The sequence below is a fragment of the Nerophis ophidion genome, linkage group LG11, assembly GCF_033978795.1.
Source record: "Nerophis ophidion isolate RoL-2023_Sa linkage group LG11, RoL_Noph_v1.0, whole genome shotgun sequence".
Taxonomy (NCBI): Eukaryota; Metazoa; Chordata; class Actinopteri; order Syngnathiformes; family Syngnathidae; genus Nerophis; species Nerophis ophidion.
Window position 1 is genome coordinate 51,548,985 of NC_084621.1, and position 22,409 is coordinate 51,571,393.

The 22,409-nt window shown below is 38.3% G+C and overlaps 1 protein-coding gene across 5 annotated transcripts in view; it reads left to right on the forward strand.

The window, feature by feature from the left end:
* Positions 1-22,409, forward strand: part of LOC133562229 (growth factor receptor-bound protein 10-like) — a 168,280-nt gene that overhangs the window by 80,450 nt on the left and 65,421 nt on the right. For all 5 annotated transcript variants that reach the window (XM_061916221.1, XM_061916220.1, XM_061916219.1 and 2 more), the window contains exons 4-5: positions 4,662-4,956; positions 9,416-9,557. In XM_061916221.1, coding sequence (XP_061772205.1) covers positions 4,662-4,956; positions 9,416-9,557 — 437 coding nt within the window. The remainder of the gene's footprint in view (positions 1-4,661; positions 4,957-9,415; positions 9,558-22,409) is intronic.

A 22,409-nucleotide genomic window follows, 5' to 3' on the forward strand; every position in this document is an offset into this window, starting at 1 on the left:
CTCTTGTTGAGTACAGCCATGTAAACTAAAACTTAGTTGGGCAACAATGGCTGCCCAGTCCCCACAATGCGTTGCAAAATCACATGCCCTTTTGAGTCCTGTTTTCTATTAGCTATTATTTTACAATAGCATGTAAAACTATGCATGAAAACACTCTTACAGACATCACACATGGGATGATTTATTGAGTATGAATTGTTTTAGTTATATTGTAAAACTTATAAACGTTGCTATGAATGAAGAATCCTTCCGAGCACAAATGTTATGAACGGTCATAATTCCTGTTCAGGACACGAAACAGGAAGTACATTTTAAACCCGTGGCACTTGTAGTGAGCAAAATTGTGCCAAAGACGGTGTCATAGCCCAAACAATAACACACCTTTTCAGTGTTTCTGTCGGAAAAAATATGAAAACTATTTGTTGAATACAAAACATTATGGCCATTTGCAAAGAAAAATAAAAAAAATAGCCTCAATGTTTTACGCCGCAGGCTTCAAAGCATTGGAAAAAAGTAGCGGCCTATAGTCCGCAAAATACAATATATGCTCTTACTGCCATCTAGTGTGTATGTTCAAGTTTGTGTGGCAAAGAATGAGTAAAACATCAACACAGTATTTGTTTTCCATTTGTTGTTGACATTTTTTTAGGGTAAGTTTACAAGGGACACTTAAAACATTGACAACAAATTAGTAAAACCACAAGTTAATGTTGTTGAAGAAAAAGCATTGCAACTTTTTCCGGAAATTCAGGCATTTTAAGCTGCAACAATCACAAAGAAAAGCCTGTGAAGTCATGGAGGGATTGAAATTTACATTATAGACAGACAACCATCTCTGTTCACATTTACACCTATGGGCAACTTAGTGTCTCCATTAACCTGAATGGTTTTGGAGAAAACTCAATCAATCAATAAATCAAAGTTATATAGCCTTTAATCACAAATGTCTCAAAAGGCTGCAATAACTACAGTCGGGAGAAAAACAAAGATGCCAACTTCACAAAGGGATTCCCAAGACAGGAGCTCCTGCAATTATCCCAGCTGTATGTCCTATATACTGTACACGCAATGTCATTCAAGTCCTCTGCATGCACCGTATTTTTCGGAGTATAAGTCGCTCTGGAGTATAAGTCGCACCTGCTGAAAATGCATTAATAAAGAAGGAAAAAAACATATATAAGTCTCACTGGAGTATAAGTCACATTTTTGGGGGAAATGTATTTGATACAACCCAACACCAACAATAGACATTTGAAAGGCAATTTAAAATAAATAAAGAGTAGTGAACAACAGGCTGAATAAGTGTACGTTATATGAGGCATAAATAAGCAACTGAGAAGGTGCCTGGTATGTTAACGTAACATATTATGGTAAGAGTCATTCAAATAACTATAACATATAGAACATGCTATACCTTTACCAAACAATCTGTAACTCCTAATCCCATGAAATCTTATACGTTTAGTCTCTTACGTGAATGAGCTAAATGATATTATTTGATATTTTACGGTAATGTGTTAATAATTTCACACATAAGTCGCTCCTGAGTATAAGTCTAGTCTCTTATGTGAATGAGCTAAATTATAATATTTGATATTTTACGGTAATGTGTTAATAATTTCACACATAAGTCGCTCCTGAGTATAAGTCGCATCCCCGGCCAAACTATGAAAAAAAACTGCGACATATAGTCCAAAAAATACAAGACTTAATTTACATAAAAGTCTGAGCCTTAATAATGCACAGTTTTCACTTTAATTAGATTAAGTGGCACAAGCCACAAAACTCGTCCCCAAAATATTTTTCACTCAGGCAACTGTATCACGCTTGCAAATTTCTACAGTCAGCAGCTCTGCTTTGTGTGCTCCCTGCTACCTGAGCTGCGCTGATATTTTAAGAGGATCTAATGATTGGCTGTAATAATGTAAGGTCAGGAGTGTCATGACAGCTGTGTGTTGGGTTGGTATGAATAAAGGCCTTTATGTCCCCTTCCCTGCCTGCCAAAGACAAGCAGTTGGTAAAACTTGTCTTGCTCCACTTGTTTTGTTCTACCAGGTTCAATCACGTGCATGTGTTACGCATGCATCGCAGTGTCAACAACCCGTGTGTGACGCACACGTTTGTTTGCCCTGTTGCAACATGCAAAGGTGATTACTATCATATGACCGATTATGACTCACAAATCCTCGATCCACTGCTGAATTTGAGGTTCGCGCTCGCTCACGCAAGCAGTTGTGCCATCCTCTTCGTAGGAGTCCACCTGTTTTTTTTTGTAAATGGTCTATACCACTCGTTTGAAGGTACATGTATCAACAAGTGCAAACTGCGTTTAAGTGAGATGTGAACCGTGTGATGTGTTGTTTTGATGGAGTCTCTGCTTATATTTTACATTGCCTGATATATTTCCCTGTAAAGAATATAAACTCTCTTGCTTCTCCTGCTCTGTGCCCAGCCTATTTATGGCTTTGTATGCACTCTGTGTCCTGTGGTTTATAGCTCTTTAGCTCCCCAGGGTATCTATAAGTAGCTGCACCAGCTTACATGTTGCTATTAATACCAGTGGATTAACCACCTGTGATTCACAGGCACCTGTGATTCAGCGACCTGACACGTTTTCAGGAAAAACTCCTCCAAGAAAACTTTGCAATCAGCAGGTCATAGAGCTTTATTATTTTTTTCTTAGCCATCAATTAGAGCAGTGGTTCTCAAATGGGGGTACGTGAAGGTATGCCAAGGGGTATGTGGGATTTTTAAAAAATATTCTAAAAATAGCAACAATTAAAAAATCCTTGATTAATATATTTATTGAATAATACTTCAACATAATATGAATGTAAGTTCATAAACTGAAAAGAAATGCAACAATGCAATATTCAGTGTTGACAGCTAGATTTTTTTGTGGACATGTTCCATAAATATTGATGTTAAAGATTTCATTTTTTGTGAGGAAATGTTTAGAATTAAGTTTATGAATCCAGGTGGATATCTACAACAATCCCCAAAGAGGGCACTTTAGGTTGATGATCACTTCTATTTGTAAAAATGTTTAATTATAATTGAATTACTTCAACACGTTTTTTGTTATTTTTATATCTTTTTTTCCCAAATAGTTCAAGAAAGACCACAAATGAGCAATATTTTGCACTTTTATACAATTTAATGAATCAAAAACTGATGACATAGTTCTGTATTTTACTTCTTTATCGCTTTTTTTCAACTAAAAATGCTTTGCTCTGATTAGGGGGTACTTGAATTAAAAAAAAATTCACAGGGGGTAGCTACATCACTGAAAAAAGGTTGAGGACCACTGCTTTAGAGGGATGTTTTGGAAAACTCAAATGAAGAGCATCTCCTAGTAAACACTAAACACTCCTGTTCTTTGCAGTACAGCTAAATTGAGGGTTGCAACACAAGTATACTGCTTTTGTTGATCTATAAAATTGAACAGAATTGTCTACAAAAACCCTCCCTTGAAACGTGTGACTATATAACTCATCAAAATTTATCATTTCCTGCCAAGAGCCAGCTATTTTCTTGCTTGGATTCCCCATTCAGGAAAGGAATAAGACTCCACTCTGCAACTTTATTGTTCCATGTATTTATTTATTTTTTAACTCCCACACTTTCCAATTATGTTTTTGAATTTGTTGTACCCTTTGCTTTTTTAAAAATTATTGATATATTTTTCGTGATTTAAGATAACTGTATCTAATGTCAGTTTTGCTTCATTCCCCACTGAAATTGGGAGCTTTTGCTACCTACAAATGGCTCTTGTCTCCCCCTAGTGGTGTACCCGTGGCACACAGTTTTGTCGGCTTTGAATGCATGGATTTGATGATCAATTCATGAACTTGGATTGTTTTCTTTTATGAAATGTCCCCACTGCCGATTGTAATTTAGAAAGAGCCAAGTTTTGTGCCCAGTTTACAGAGAAGATAAAACTTTCACAGCATGAAGCAATTAAACAAGAACTTCCCATCAATTGCGCTCACTTCAAACTTTAATACATAACGCTCCTGGAGTCAGTTGAAAAATTCACTTCATGAATTTATATGTGCCTGGAGGTTTTTCACAAGGGCTTTGAAGATAGATTTCTCCTCCGAAAAGAATTTGACTACTGCTTTTTAAGACCTCAGAAAGCAGAATGTTTGATACATGTGTCGAATTTCTAACAAATACTGACAATATGATGCCTTTGCGGTGAACTCCAGTACTGAGAGTTGAAAAGTGTTAGGGGCAGGTTTGTGTTTGAACTTGTTATCCTAGAGATTTTCCCTCAAGGCAGAATCTTGTTCATAGTCAAGATAGTCCTGCCTAATTTGTGAAGTGGCAAATTTGGATGCCAATTTGTGTGTACTTATTTATTACATATGTATATTGGGCTTTCTGTCTTTTCCTGTTGTATGATTGTGCAATTACTCACAGTTGAGGTTAACGGTTGACGTCCTGACCACAATAAAATGATAGAGACAATAAAAAAGAAGTGGGAAATTCCCAACAATTTCCAGGGATCTTTTCATCCCTCAGCTATTTTTAAAAGAACACATGCAAATTCTTTCATTGTATTCTGGATTGTGGGTTTTGGGGTTTAACCTCAAATTGTAAGAAAGCGTGTATTTTTTTTAACTTACTGAATTTATTCCTCTTCATGTCTTTTTCAGAGGATGATGTGGATTTAGAGGCCCTGGTAAATGACATGAACTCTTCCCTGGAAAGCCTCAATTCCACCTGTAGTGCTCAGCAGACAGAGTCCACGCCGCTACTTCAAAACGGGCAGACCTCGGCTTCCTCCCAACAACACCACAACCATCATTACCCTCACACACACCACACCCAGCTGCGGCAGGGACACCATTTGTCAAGTCATGCCTCCCCTGAGCTTCCCTCCTCCACGTCCACAGACCGATCCCAAGAGAGCCTACAACGGTCACAACCCATGCACATCCTGGCAGTCAGGTAAACGGCAACACTTTGAACGTACCATGTATTTTTGATTAACCTGAATTTGTCCGTCAAGTAATATCTTACAGATTAACATGCAGGTAGTCGCCAAATTGGGTTGCACGTAATCTTTGAGCCTTCCGCCCCATGTTGTTTGTCGCATGTGTCTCAATTCAAGGACCGGGGACCACTTCATTCTACGTGGCCCTTTAAAGCCTCGAAATAAGACACTTTCTTGCAAAATGTATTTCAATTTTGACAGAAAAACACTGTACTACATGGAGCTACAGTTCTTAACTGAATATTTTTTTTAGTATTTGATGCGTCGGTGCCGCTGTAACACCGCATTCCCCGCTAATACCTCCTAATTTTCCCGGTAGACTCCTGAAGTTCAGTGCCCCTCCCGAAAATCTCCCGGGGCAACCATTCTCCCGAATTTCTACCGATTTCCACCTGGACAACTATATTGGGGGCGTGCATTTAAGGCACTGCCTTTAGCGTTCTCTACAACCTGTCGTCACGTCCGCTTTTCCTCCATACTAACAGCGTGTCACATAATATTTGTGGCTTTTACACACACACACACACACACACACACACACACACACACACACACACACACACACAAGTGAATGCAACGCATACTTGGTCAACAGCCATACAGGTCACACTGAGGGTGGCTGTATAAACAACTTTAGCACTGTTACAAATATGCGCCGCATTGTGAACCCACACCAAACAAGAATGACAAACATATTTCGGGTGAACATACGCTCCGTAACACAACAGAATAAATACCCAGTAACCCTTGCAGCACTAACTCTTCCGGGAAACTTCCAGCAAACTGACCAATAATTAACGTTTCATTCATGCATTTTCTCTTGCTACTTCAAGGCTTGAATGTTTGGTTCATTCATTATTGTTATTTTATTTTCGAATTTATTATTAGCCTGTGGAAAAAAATTTATATTTACCTCAGAAGATTGCAAATAGAAAAAAAGGCATAAAATGCTTATTTAAATTTTATTTGATATTCCATTGATATTTTTAAAATTATTATTATTATTATTTGAAACTGGATTTTGTATGTCACTAAAGTTATATAAGCCTTGCTTGTTCAATATTTATTGCAAAACTTGTTTGGGTCCCTAATAAAAGGTTCATTTGTTCAACCTTGGCCCGTGGCTTTGTTCCGTCTAAAATTTTGGCCCACTCTGTATTTGAGTTTGACACCCCTGCAATATAGTAATGCTGCCGGAGGCTGAGCCAATTAGTGGCCATGATACTGAACAGCGTGCTCTGATTGGTTTGGTCTCCTCTCTTGGGCAATAACACTGTGGCGTTGACATTTTTTGCTTCAAAATGCTTAATTTATGACCGAAATATTGTAGAAAAGAAAAAAATACTGCGTTGTTGTGAAACGGCAATATTTGAAGCGCATTGTGGCAATAAATGACTGTATGTTTCTCACTTGCAAACGGACCACTGAGGGCAGCCGTAACTGTGATGTGGCCCATGATGAAAAGGTGTTTGACAACCTTTTGTATGTAGTATTACTGTAAATTATTAAGATCATCAAACACGGTTTTCATATTTACAAAGCACAGAGAAAAATTTACCAGGCAAAGTACATTAAGCTAGAAGCACTGTTTAGTTTAGCATGTTCCTGTCCCTGAAAGGCGTGGAGATAGGCAGAGGTATTATAGCCAGAGTAGTGGTAGAACTGGGAGCAGCCAGTGGATTTGAGTTTCCCCTAAACATGCTTAGTATTGCTTCTTGTGTTGCTGCGATAAAGCACCTTGTTCCGTTTGGGCTGTCCATGAAAATTGTAATGGTGACCCATATTTAACCACAAAGATGTAAATCATGAGTTGTTAAAAAAAACTGAATCACCGCTTCAGCATTTGGGAAGCACAACACAACATACGACACGACATAGATGGATACAGTTGATAGACTAAGAGAAAACATACATGCTTACAGTTTTCATGTAAAACTGTTTTTTGTTTTGATTACACACTATTATCGCTTCACACCCATCCAATACACACATGTAAACTAGTGGTTACGTTTGGACGGCTACCAAATTCGGCACTATTACAGGCACCAAATTCCGTAGGTACTACTACTGGGTATCGAGTTACGTAAAATTAAACAGTGGCATATTTGAAAACCTTTGTTGCTTGTGACGTCACGTCTAGTTGCAGACTAAACAAATGCTTTGCGAGGAAACGAGCACGCAAGCACAGCGGACTCAACCAAACTGCCCGTAGGTAATGTTGCAGTTTTCAATGCCATCAAAGCAAGTATACCTGATAGAAAACGCTCAATTGTAAAGTAAGGTTCCACTTTTTCCAAAATGCGCTTTAGCTTGATGCTAAGTGGCTTTGCCATATACATGCTACTGATTAGGCAAGTTCAACACCTCCATATTTGGTCATGAAAACTACAGCTAAGATGCATGGTACACTTAAACAGCTAGTGTGTGAGTACATTATTTAAAGTATAAACACATGGTAGGATTCAACACAGGATTATATTTGCAAATTCCACTTGATGAAAGACTACTTTCTAGATAACCAGCACATCGTAGCCTACACTGCTGCCATCTAACATCTTGAAATCGCAATTTCATGGAAAGTCTAATATATAATGCTTGCAAATGAGACTCAGAAAAGTACCAAAAAAAACAAAGGTACAACAACTGGGAAGCACAATTATCATCCATCCATCTTCTACCGTTTGTCCTTCTTGGGTGTACACTCGGGCTTAAGGCAGGGTACACCCAGGACATCGCAGGGCCAACAAAGATAGACCGACAACATTCACACTCACATTCACACTTTAGGGCCAATTTAGTTTTGCCAATCAAGTGCCCCCAGGTGCATGTCTATGGAGGTGGGAGGAAGCCGGAGTATCCGAAGGGAACCCACGCAGTCACGGGAAGAACAATCGAACCTAGAACTTGCTTGCTGTTAGGCATGAGCACTCACCACTGCTCAACCTTGCTACCCCACTGTTATTATAATCTACAACAATTTAAATGTTACATAAAAAGTTTTAATTTATTATTATTAATTATTAAATAATTTTCAGTTATTAACATACACAGACATACTGCTACTCAACGGTACCATATTTCGGTATCGATTCCAAGATACCTGGAATTGATACTGTATCGGTTCAAATGTGGAAGGTTCCATACACCTTTTTATCTACATCCTTTAAATTTCCTCTTCCTTCTTGTCAGGCCCTGTTTGTTTCAAACAACGCCATCAGGTCATATTCACATTCATTTTATCATCAAGGGCGAGCATCTTTCTCGGTTTAAAGAGTCATAGCCTACTGTCTCCCTAAGGCGGTCATTATAGGCTTTTATCATATACATTCACTGCGGAGCTGTCTCTAATAATTATCCCTGTCAGGACTGCGCGACAGAAGTAGAGGAGAAATGATCAGGTAATGGAGTATTCTGTCTTAAGGACTCTCCCTTTCTCGCCTCTTCTCACAAGCACTCACTTGCGCACAGAATCAAGCCCTGAAGTTCTTATTATTCAGAGCTGACCTCTGGATAACCCTGTTCTCAAGCTCAGATGGGACGACATCAAAAGACTCGTTCCCTTTTGAACTCGCTGGGTTCTACAGAGAGTCTGATAGAGACAGGGAGAAACAGTCGAAGAGAAAGAGTCTCCCACAATGGATCTCTGTGCTTACCATTCACTGCAAAAAAAGAAAAAGAAAAAAGGATTCAATCCTGAAAAGTTTATGATCAGCTGTCAAACCATCATCCTCCTGCTGAGCCACAATCTTGTATAGTGCGTGTGCCTTATTTAAAAACGGCTTTAAAGCAATGTCTTATTTTATATTGATGTGTGATAAATATTGCATAAAATTAGCCAGCAAGCTGCAGGGGTCTGTGATTTCTCCTGACTTGAAGACTCTTCATTATGGGGAGATCAGACAGAAACAGACATGAGCTTGGATGCTATACAGAAAAAAAATCTTATTTTAACCCTCCTACTTGCACATATTCCACATGTGTCAGCGGGTCTTGTTATTTCCATTTTACCTTATTCAAGCAGCCTAATGGCATGACCTTAAATGTCAGTTTGTATTTAATTTAATAACAAAAATGTGGTGCCTCATCCCTGCCATTGCACCACTCACCAATACGTTTCTATTACTTTTGGGAACATCGTTTTCATTATTCTGACAACAAATCGGCCTACAATAAAACCGCAATATTTGATTGAAAATTTAGTTTCTCTTAAATGGTCACCTTGGCTTGAAATCAGACCAGAGTGCACATTTTTCAGTCTCTGCTGCTGTCATCCCCTAAAAGCCTTACTGCTAATTAAAGCATTCATTTTGACCAAAACATCAAATTAACCTGATGCATATGAATTCAGAGAAGGAGAGAAGTTGGAGCAGTGGCAGTTGCTCAATTTACGTGTTTCTATATTCCATCTTTCAGGAGGTTGCAGGAGGAGCAGCAGCTGAGGACGTCCTCTCTCCCAGCCATTCCTAACCCTTTCCCTGAGCTTTGTAGTCCGGCCAGCTCACCTGTCCTTAGTCCTGGATCACTACCTTCCGGAGAACCCCCCACTGGAATATATGTAAGTGCAACTTTTACTTGCAAACATCACTGTAGCGCGGTTCAAACTTGGGTCGGATCCCCCAATACCTACTACAAAAAAACTCTCCAAGTGTGGCGAGATTACCTGTACGGTGCTGTTGGGTTCATGGTTCAAAGAGTTTATTGTGATATGCACAATACCAAACATGTTTCATCTTTCTTTGCTGTCCACACGAGGTGGGTTAGATTGTGGAAACTTTTTCTCCTATGTGCTTTAAACTCCCCCCGAGTTCATTGTAAACAAGCATGGTGCCGATCGTGTGGGACTTATCTGTTTTCGCATGCAATTTGCACCAAATATTTTGCAATTATTGCGCAAGGAGGGAAAAAAAAAATCACCAAACTTCAACGCATCAAACCTTATCAGCCACCTGTAACTTCGGAATCGCTACGGCGGTGTTTTGAAAGCCTACGAAAGAGACAGGGTTTGTTCCTATCGCCTTAGCGTTTGAAAAGTGAGATGACTCGAGGGCTATACAATCTGTGATTCCATCATGGAAATGATAGGTGCTGAATGACCACCCGGTAGCCATCATTGAAGATACAGCACTGACTTTTGTCAGGACAAATCTGCAGGTACAATTAGTCAATTCCACTTTTCTTACTTCCAGGTGTGCACACACTACATTTAAATCGGAATTTTAAAAAAGTTCATGTAAGTAACTTATCAATCATTGGTATTGGTATTGGCTTTAAAAATACTGTATATTTATGTCGTGCATCCCTTGTTAGACCACTTCTCTTTTCAGGAACTGGTTTTTAGTTTTATTTAATGGCGTTGTCATTTCTGCTTTCAACCCAACATTTAAAATACATGTGGTTGTGCTGAATGTAAAAAAGTACCCACGTAAATTCTTTGGTAAAGAGCACAAGACATCTGCAAGGAATCTTAAGTGTGTTTTGATTGACATATTTTCCTAACCAAACCACAGCTGTGTCGTCTTTGTTGTTTAGAGAAATGCGGATTTGGAATATCATAAATCAGTTGCACTAAGCGGCCCGCTGTGTGTTCCACATGTACTTTTAGGAATTTCCCTAACAAGCCTATCCCATGATTTGCTCATCTCAGGCTGGTAGGCATGATCTCTACAGTACATACATGTGCACCAAATAATATGTCTGTCCTGCATTTAGGCTTGTTGTCTGCCTGTGCCTTTTCCACTTTTGTCTAAGATTATGACACCAGCCTGTCTGTTTACGGAGTTTGAAGCCTCTCTAGCATCATCATAGTCGTTAATGGTCTTGTCATGTGGTGCACGCCAAGGCTAATTCCGGTAACGTACCGTATTTTCCGCACTATAAGGCGCACCTGAAAACCTCAATTTTTTTCAAAAGCTGACAGTGCGCCTTATAATCGGGTGCGCCTTGTATATGGATCAATGTTGAGCCACAATAAGCGGTAAAAAATGGATGGATGGAGGTCTCGCAACTACGGTAAGCAGCCGCCAACCTTATTTTCCCCCGTGGAAGAAGAAGCGCGCGGTGCATGCTGGGATATATGACTGCGGGAAGCGTGCCGTCTGTGTGTTTATGTAAAGACCCCAAAATGGCTCCTATTAAGAGACACGCTTACGACGCAGAGTTTAAACTCAAGTCGATCACACACACAGTAGAACACAGGAATAGAGCAGCAGCTAGGGGATTTAACATTAACAGCAGTGACACTGACTCGTTTAATGACGACTTCCACGAGACGGCATGTTGGATGCCGTATTCGCCCAACTGTTTGATTCGAACACTGAAGAAGAAGAATTTGAGGGATTCGTGGATGAGGAATAACTTAATAAAGTGAGCTTTACATGTTTATTTTGTGTGTTGTGTTGTGTGACATTATCCTTTGAGCAACGTTGAGTTATTGATATATTATTGCTTTGCACTATTTCGAGTGTTACTATATTGTAATCGTACTAACGTTTGATTTACCGTAACAGTATCAGACTGTTTTTTACCTGTTTATTAAATCGGGGAAAATGATAAAAACAGCTGTTTATTCATTTTGGGAGTGAATGGAGTTGTCAGAACGCCGGTTTGTAATCTATTAATAAAGTTTGATGGACCTATCTGACTGTTTTGTTGACATTCCCTTTTGCGCAGCTCCATCTAAAGGATGCATAACGTAACCCCAGCCTCTACTGTAGCATCTGTTATATGCGCCTTATAATGCGCTGCGCCGTATATATGAAAAAAGTTTTAAAATAGGCCATTCATTGAAGGTGCGCCTTCTAATCCGGTGCGCCTTATAGTGCAGAAAATACGGTACTGGTTTACAGTAATGTGTGAGCAAACCATTTATCAGAAGTAGTTTGTCTGTGATCCTGTCACAGAACCAAGGCTGTGTGATATGACTGAAAACTGTATCATGATATAAGTGTTTTATATTGGTCGTCATCGATAGTTATTGGTAGTTGTTTGCCCAATGGAAAATACGGACTATGAGAAACATATATTAAATGTTAACATTTTTGGGGACGGCGTGGCGAAGTTTGTAGAGTGGCTGTGCCAGCAATCTGAGGGTTACTGGTTCAATCCCCACCTTCTACCATCCTAGTCACGTCCGTTGTGTCCTTAGGCAAGACACTTCACCCTTGCTCCTGATGGGTCCTAGTGAGCGCCTTGCATGGCAACTCCCGCTGTGAATGTGTGTGTGAATGGGCGAATATGGAAATACTTTCATAGCGCTTTGGGCTCCTTAAAAAGCAGTAGAAAAGCGCTATACAAGTACAACACATTTACCATTTATTTCAAATGTAACGTTCTTTTGATTATACTGTAATCCCATCAGCAAAAAATACAAAATGTGTAAGAAAAGCTTCATAAAGTGTAAACAAAATAGTATAAAGTGTGAAAATGTAAACATAGAAAAGCCTGAGAATAATTTTTTTTTTGCCGGTTTACTACCAGGAAGTTATGTGGTGTGTGCAGTTAATTTGGTCCGTTATTCTTATTAAAGTATGGAAATTAATTTATGTTAGGCTGTTTTTATCATTTAAATATTATTGGACCAAAATATTATTTTAAAGTAGCACATATGTCATATTTTGTTATTTTCTTTATACAGTTCTGTTGTGTCCGTATATCCGAAAAGGGAACGGATGAGGATTGAAAAGAAAAAATGATCGCGGCGAAGGAATACGGTTTGTTTGAAAGAAATCCAAAAAATTGCCATACTGTCAAGGTGACTTTTTCCTTTTTAATCAACAATTTCTTTATTATCCGCCGCTCTCATTGTCTCCCTCCATGCAGAGAATCAACAGCAAGACCGCAATATGGTGCAACCAAACTTGATAGATAGTGCGTTCCTCCCAATGCTCACTGATCACTTCCTCTTTTGCTGGGTTACTGGTTCCTTTGTTCATGCATATATGAACATATATATGTGTGTGTGTGTGTGTGCGTGTATATATGTGTACGCATTATTTATATATATATATATATATATATATATATATATATGTATGTATGTATGTATGTATGTATGTGTATTTGTATTGAACCGTTTCAGTACGGGGGTTTCGGTTCGCAACACGGGTGTACCAAAAGAGTTTCTGAGCAAAAGTCTTCACAAGCTGCTCTGCTTTCTGCCTCTGTGTCAGCACCCAGCATTGACCCACCCACACAACCATCTGATTGGTTACATACAAAACCAATCAGCAGTGCGTATTCAGAGCGATGTAGTCAATGCTTCAGCGTCGAGCAGATACTGTATGTGTTTAGCAGGGGAGCATAACAAAGCGGACTCTCCCCAAATTATAAAAAACACCTCCCAGTCACTACAACTATTACTAACATCACTATGAGCCTGCTAACCTTCTAGAAACTTAAAACTTAAACTTAAAGCTCGCTCGCAGTTCTGGCTTGAGGTGAAGGCTAATTAACTTTTAGCGTAACGTTAGCTCATTTTGCTGTGTGCGTGTGTGCGTGTGTGTGTGTGTGTGTGTGTTAGGGGTAGCAAAGCCCTGTCTGTCAGTAATTTCATTGAACTCAATGGTGTTCAGGGATGAATAGTCTCTCCTATTGCTATTGTACAATTTTTTCAGCAATAGTTACATTAATCATTAGTAATGTAGCAGCCTAGTTTTGAATGACAGGGTCCCTGCTATCACATGTTGATAAAAATATAAATTTACATAAAAGTATACTACAGGCTTTCCAAATGCTGTAATAAATTAAGCATGATGAGTTGACTTGAAACTGTTAATTTGAGACTTTTTCTATGTAGAGGAAAGGTTTTGTCATCTTATGTACTCAAAGCAACAACTTGAGGCAGTTTAATGTGGATTAACGTGGGCAGAATTATTATAGTGTTCCCAATGTTAAAAGGATAAAGCCATTGTTTACAAATTTGGTAAATAAATAACCCAAAAATTAATATTTTATTGTTTTCTTACTGTACCGAAAATTAACCGAACTGTGACCTCTAAACCGAGGTACGTACCGAACCGAAATTTTTGTGTACCGTTACACCCCTAATATATATATATATACATATATATATATATATATATATATATATATATATATATATATATATATATATATATATTAATATACATACATAAATATATATTTACATACATATATATAGTAAATATATATAAATACATATATATAGTAAATATATATATAAAAATACATATATACTAATATACATATATATACTTACATACATATATAGTATATACATACATATATATCCATCCATCCATTTTCTACCGCTTATTCCCTTTGGGGTCGCGGGGGGCGCTGATGCCTATTTCAGCTACGATCGGGCGGAAGGCGGGGTACGCCCTGGATGAGTCGCCACCTCATCGCAGAGTCAACACAGATAGACAGACAACATTCACACTCACATTCAAAAACTAGGGCCAATATAGTGTTGCCAATCAACCTATCCCCAGGTGCATGTCTTTGGAGGTGGGAGGAAGCCGAAGTACCCGGAGGGAACCCACCCATTCACGGGTAGGACATGCAAACTCCACACAGAAAGATCCCGAGCCTGGGATTGAAACCAGAAATACTCAGGTCCTTAGTATTGTGAGGCAGACGCACTAACCCCTCTGCCACCGTGAAGCCCACATACATGTATATAGTAAATATACATACATGTGTATATATAGTATATCTACAATATATATATACTGTATATATATATATTGTAGATATACTATATATATATATATATAGTATATCTACAATATATATATACTGTATATATATACAGTATATATATATATATATATATATATATATATATATATATATATATATATATATATATATATATATATACACACTATATATACACACTATATTGCCATTTGGCCACCTGCCTTGACTCACATATGAACTTGAAATGCCATCCCGTTCTTAACCCATAGGGTTCAATATAATGTCGGTCCACCTTTTGCCGCTATTGCAGCTTCAACTCTTCTGTATTCTTCTTCCTCCAAACACGACGAGTTGAGTTTATTCCAAAAAGTTCTATTTTGGTTTCATCTGACCACATGACATTCTCCCAATCCTCTGCTGTATCATCCATGTATCCATTTTGGTATAAAAACAACTCGTCGTGTTTGGAGGAAGAAGAATACTGAGTTGCATCCCAAGAACACCACACCTACTGTGAAGCATGGGGGTGGAAACATCATGCTTTGGGGCTGTTTTTCTGCTAAGGGGACAGGACGATTGATCCATGTTAAGGAAAGAATGAATGAGGCCATGTATCGTGAGATTTTTAGCCAAAACCTCCTTCCATCAGTGAGAGCTTTGAATGGTTGACCAAATACTTATTTTCCACCATAATTTACAAATAAATTCTTTAAAATTCCTACAATGTGAATTCCTGTCTCTCACAGTTGAAGTGTACCTATGATGAAAATTACGGACCTCTGTCATTATTTTAAGTGGGAGAACTTGCACAATCGGTGGCTGACTAAATACTTTTTTGCCCCCACTGTACATATATATATATATATATATATATATATAATTGTGTGTGTATGTATATATATATATATATATATATATATATATATATATATATATATATAATTGTGTGTGTATATATACATACCTGTATATACACACATATATATATATATATATATATATATGTATACACATATATATATATATATATATATATATATATATCGAGCTTTTTATCCAACACATTTTTATTGATATCAATGATATGTACATCGCGATATAGATTGATATCGTTTTATTGGCCCCAGCCCTACACATCACCAACTTGCACTTCCAGTAACGGTAATATTATCGATAATGCACATCTGTTTGATTTTAGCGGCTTAATAATTAGAGTTGATCAAGTTAATTTAGAAGTGGTGTAAACTCTTGTAAATGCTTGATGTTGAACTCAGCCTCAAAGTCTTAAAATTCATTCAAAGTCAAGGTCATCATGTGAGGAGAAGTTGCTTATTTCCATGTGGAGAGGTTTAAGGCTTATTACCATCCGTGGCATGGATTCAGTTTTACATGCTACATTTTAGCTTTAAAGGTCAAAAGGTCCAAAATGAATGTCTCTCAGAGTGACATAAGTATGACTCAGAATAAGTTGGGCAGGCAGTACAAGAATTGTGTTGATGTTGGAATTCCCAGACGGCATGTTAAGCGTGCAATGTGGACCAGGAAATTGAGCGGGGGTTTGGAGGAGGTGCAACATTAGTAAATGATCAGCATAGGTAAAGTGTTAAGATTTTTACAGTAATAAATTGTTTAAATATAAGTTGGTCCAGCTGATCAAGAGCACACTTTGCACTGTATCCCCTCAGCAATGTGTCTCGGACAGAAACCATAAAGTGTCCGACATGGGCCACAATTATGGCTTCGTTTCATGAAAGACATCCTTGTTTTAATGCTCATGTGCTGAAAGCTGTGATTGTGTTGTATTTTTTCCCCCTTCTTTTGGACAAAAGATTTGCGATTACAACGAAGAATTACAAGAATGATCCGTGGAAAATTCAAGTTCATGTGCATGTTTAGAGTCTACACACTGTGCAAACGTGTGTGTAAAGTGTATTTGGGTGTACTTCTCACCCATCATGCCTATGGCTCCATTTGTTTTCTGGTTGAGTGTGATGTGTGTTTGCAGCTCCGTCTGCTTGTTTGCCTCTGTGAGTTCTGTAAACTATTTACAGAATTGGCAGTGTCCGTCCATTGTTGATGGGAGTGGAAAGTATGTCTCATTGTGGTTGTTCTTCAGTGGAAATTCAACTCAGCACCTTTCTACTCAAAAAAACTCCCACAGAGCTGTCCCATCAACATGTGCCCCTGGATGTGTTCGAACCCAGTAACACGCATTCTTCATAAGAAAAATGGTCTTCCTTGAGCGATTCTAAGACTAAAATTATCTGTTGAGTGTTGACAAGTAGGTAAATTATTTGTCCCTCCCACTCTCCACAACCTCTGACCTTTGTTTTAAACACCGGTGACAACAGCCTTGATTTTTCTTTGTCTGTCCTCCTCTCCGTCCTTGCCTCCTCACATACATGTCCAATCAGCTGGCGTGCTGAGAAGTTATTGTATTTGTTTTACTGAATTTTCCGACCTCCAGGCGCTCTCTGACGGACTCATACCTCCCCCTCTCTTTTCCAACTCCCTCGCTTTTGCGCTGGAGCCATGAGGAAGCAGAACACAGCTTTCTGGAATGATTGGGCAAGTTGATGGTTGTGGCTGTGTGAGTCTTAATTACCTCCATTTCACCAACTGTTGTCCTGGCTTGTTGGGTTATGCCCTCCTCCCCCCATCATTTGTACATTCTCTCTCGTGCATTTTCAGCTATAAAAGGGATGTAAAATAACTTAATAATAAAACTGATTTATTCAATGAGTCTAAATGACTTTCCCACATCAAATATTGATTTTAGCAGTCTGACTTGCTCCTTAATATCCTTTACGTAAAGGACATTAAAAACTGTATACAAAACATTTATATTCTGTATATAGTAGTTTTTATTGGCCCCACTTACAGTATGTTCTGTAAGTGTGTCTGACCATACTTTGCAATAGACTTAAAGTAGTTCCTTGACATTCTAGTTTGATTGCCTTAATTTCCATTGCTATTGCTTGTATTCCAACAATTGATTTATTCCCGGAAGTGAAAAGCAGTGGTGGTCAACCAAGCTAAGATGGCTGTTGTGCAGCACACAAACTGAGTAGGCAAGGGGCCTAAATCTTCCTGCAAAAAGTAAATATAAGCAACAAATTCAACTATGCAATGGAATCTGTTATTTTGATAAAAATTATTTGTTGAGTGATATCAAGGATTATCCCAGACAAATTTAACTATCTTGTGCTTCGACGTCATTCTCCACGGCCAAACAGATGAAAACTTTGACAATCATGGATGTACACAACTTATTTGTGTGTGGCTGGGTCAAGGAAAATTGGTATCAAGAACCCCCCGGATAAATCATGCATTGTTTTTGCTCAGGTAATGTTGCATCTCATGATTTAACTTTGCGTCTTGCGAGGACGCGCCATGTAAACAAACCACCACTCAACAGCTTGACTCCCGTGACTGCATATCCATTTAACAAATTACTGAATCATCAAAATGTTAAATTTTGGTCTTGTTATCATATCTACTCAGACAAATTTGTGTACAAAATAAACGACGGGAGACGTAGAAATACCTTTCCTGACAAAGTATCATAGTCTCTCACTGTTTTTTGTTTGTTTAAAATGAAAATACTTAAAAATGAAAATACAAATAATATCAAGATACTACTTTAATTGGAAATACTAAATCAGTAAAGTATATTAAACATGTATCAAACAAACCTTTAATAATGCGGTCACTGCAAACTTGTGTGTTCCTTCGGCTCAGCTCCTTTTTACTGGAGTGTGTGCCACATTTGTCATCGTCTTTCGTATAATCTTGCACTCTCTCGCCATTGTTGATTACCTCTCGAAGAATTCTGAAGAAATGTTTATCCTTTTCGCGATTTGAACGGTTCGTACAGCCGATAACAACCCAAGCATAGGGCATTTTTCTTCGAGAAAGACCAAATGGCGCTTAGTACCCATTGAGAACAGACGCTGCTTGACCACCATGCATAATTAATGAGCCGGACGTGACGTCATTAAAATCCAAGCAAGAGAGGGCACAGGTATTTAAGCCACACACACTAAATTGAAAAAAAAAAACGTTTTGCATACATTAGCAGCACCAGACTATTAACCTCAGATGTATACAATACCGGTACGGAATATTTTTTGTTAATGTAATTTATTTATTTACACCAGTTGTTTACTAACAGTACCTGTAAAACAGGTGATCATACAGAACATAAGTCATCGCCATGGACCCACAAGCCAGCTGTACAATCAGCTAAACAGACTCATTAACTCCAAACAAAACAAAAAGAATGACATTGTAAGTTAATAATACTAACATAGTCACTTGTAAACATGTTAGCATATTAGCCAATGCTAACGACCATTGCTTTATTTCATTACTATAGTACATACAATTATGCATGAAAACACTGTTACAGACATCATGCATGAGTTGGTGAAATACATATAAATTGTTTTAGTTACATTGTAAAACCTACACATTTTGCTGGGAATGATTAATGAATAATCATTTTCAACCAAAACACTATGAAAGATTATAGTTTTGGTTCAGGGCACGAAACCGGAAGTACTTTGTCAACCTGCAGTGAGCGAACTCGTCCAAAAGATGGTGCCATCGCAGAAACAATAACACATTTCCAGTGTCTCTGTCAGTTTAATATAAATCAATCAATTAATCAATGTTTATTTATATAGCCCTAAATCACAAGTGTCTCAAAGGGCTGCACAAACCACAACGACATCCTCGGTAGAGCCCACATAAGGGCAAGGAAAAAGTCACCCCAGTGGGACGTCGGTGACAGTGACAATGATGACTTAGAGAAACCTTGGAAAAGACCGCATATGTGTCCCAGGGGACCGAAAGCAATGGATGTCGAGTGGAACTAACATTATATTGTGAAAGTCCAATCCGTAGTGGATCTAACATAACGGTGAGATTCCCGTCCATAGTGGAGCCAGCAGGAAACCATCCCAAGCGGAGGTGGATCGAATAAAAAAAGTAATTGTGGAATGCAAAACCATTTTATAAGCCCCAAGGTTCAAACCATTGGAAATACTGTAAGTAGCGGCTTATAGTCTGAAAAATATGGTAATTATATGAACTTGTAATACTTTAAAATCTCTATCAGTTGTCCCCATGGAAATGTATTGAAACAATTAATTTGTTCTGGGCCTACCAAAACACCACCATTTTAACTCATAATCTTTTTAATGAGAAAGTCAAATTTCAAGATGACAAATATTGTAGCAAAAACAATACACTGCAGTGTACTACAAATAATTACAGTAGTTTTATTAAGTAGTGTAATAATAATGTACCACATTTACCTTGGAGAGCTGACTACGGTATTACTATCAAACTGCCTTTCCGTCAAACACACTATCATCAGCTTCTCGATTGGCCCTTTGCCCCCAAAAGTTCAGGAACTTTAGGTTCCTTGAACCTCTAGTTCGTGGAACTGTAGATTTCTGTAGAAGTGTGTGGTTTGTATTTCCAACAAATTTCACAAATCAGGCTGATGACAACTGGCCGAGTGGTTTAGTATATTCCTACACGGATACCATGTAAATAAACAGACAATATTAGGATATTTATTTACTAAAAAAGTAAGTAAATGAAATATAAATCACCAAATTGTTAATAAAAAGTCAGGATTTCGTCCGCAATGTTTAACAGTAAGAAAGTTGTCCTCTCAGCAAATGATGAATTCATGAGTCAGGCGATTCACTTTGGTTCTTTTCAAATGTAAATATCACTATATGAATAACCAATGTCAGTGTTCATCTCACGCAGACAACACAAACACATCGGCTTTAGCGTTAGCATTAGCATTCTTTTCATCCAGGTTGAGGTTAATAGCTACACAAATGCAGTGTCACTGACTACTTTTACAACATGTAATATAATAAATATTTATTATTTATTGTTATTTACCTTTGTTCTACTCTTGTACTGCCACATTTATTTCACATCTCTTCAACGAAGTCTCAGAGAGGTAAGCAGCTGTTGTCGATGCTTAGACTCCGGCTTGGCACTCCTCCATAAATAAGTTTAACAGAGTACGTCCATTTCTGGTAGATTTGCTTATCGAAATGGTTTGTAAACAGTAATAAACAATAAACTGCATAGAGTTTAAACACTATGGCTAAGTAAAAACACTGCAAGATAGTTACACCGATTTAGCGTTCTTCAGCACAAAGATGCCCCACAAGACGAAAGTTCCTTTTGTTCTTCTTTCTCTCCCTTGTTGGGTATGATTTAATAGAAATACACAAAGAAATAAGAGATAAACAAGTCTTCTAGAATTCTATAAATGGCGGTCCCGTGTTTGGAAAAATAAGTTTTTGGAACACCCCAATGGTGTTCAACCCATCAGCATCCGACTGCACAGCCCACCCCTGATAAGGTTCCAAGAACCTTCCAAAAGTCCCACCTGGCTTGCAGGAACTATAGTTCCTAAATAACTAAATCTACCCAGGTAGCTTTTAGTAAAAAAACAGGGGAAACTTTATCTACCCGAGGAAATAGGAAAACTCCTGTAAAAGTTTCTCCAATAAAAAAGGGCCTCATATCCTCATGGATCAACACCCTCGGCTGGCGTTCTAGCTTTTAGGCCTAAACATACTCCGAGGGATCTTATACCAAATGGAGTCTGCAGAAGTCTCTGCGTACTCATAGTACTGACAGTGAGCTACATGTTGCCACCACAGCATATAATAAAATCAATGTATGAATTAAATGTTTTCCGTGACTTAACTGTGAGACAATAACTGGCTACAACACTTTGCTCGGAGCATCCAGTAGAAAGTGCACGGCGATAGCCATCTTCTGTGCATCTGTTTTGGCATTGAACGGCCGTATGTAATACTGTATTTTTATACAGTATTTAACACTGTATTTTTATACAGTGTTAGTGTTACCGAGCCATACAGTGGGGCGGTATATCTCGGTTGGTAAAGTGGCCGTGCCAGCAACTTGTGGGTTCCAGGTCCAATCCCCGCTTCCGCCATCCTAGTCACTGGCGTTGTGTCCTTGGGCAAAACATTTTACCCACCTCCTCCCAGTGTCACCCACACTGGTTTAAATGTAACTTAGATATTGGGTTTCACTATGTAAAGCGCTTTATCTCTAGAGAAAAGCACTATATAAATATTATTCACTTCACTTTTTTACTGCTTTGCAAAGCCAGCACTTAGAGCAGCTCAACTTCCTTGTCATCAGTGAAGGTGCCATGACAGAAAAATGTAAACAACACGCAAAGATGTGGGTTAATGTAGTGTTTCACGAATATTTCACAGGTAACAATACGGCAATGCACCAACTACGGAAGCTTTGATGATTGCAGATTTGCAGTCTTTCCGCGCTGAGTCCGCTCCTCCCAAATTACTTTGTAATCTTGTAGTTTGTCGATCCCAATCAAGGAGTGCACAATAACCATTCAAGTTAGCATTTATCTATTTTCGAATTTAGTATAAACCATTTTTTTTTATGGATTGACCTGCAGTTATTCTTTTGATATGAATTTTTACAGAGTGCTGTGGGGCATAATAAAGATTGGCAACCGCTGCTGTAGATGCAAAAATCCAGTTTTGTCTCAAACCAAACCTATTAGGGCCTCTGTGCTTGGTGGTGCAAGCAAGAGTGTTGTTACATTTACTTGGAAGCTGTGTCCTTGAAGTCAGCCAAGTCCTTCCAGTGTGGGAACATTCATTTGATCGCAGTGTTACCA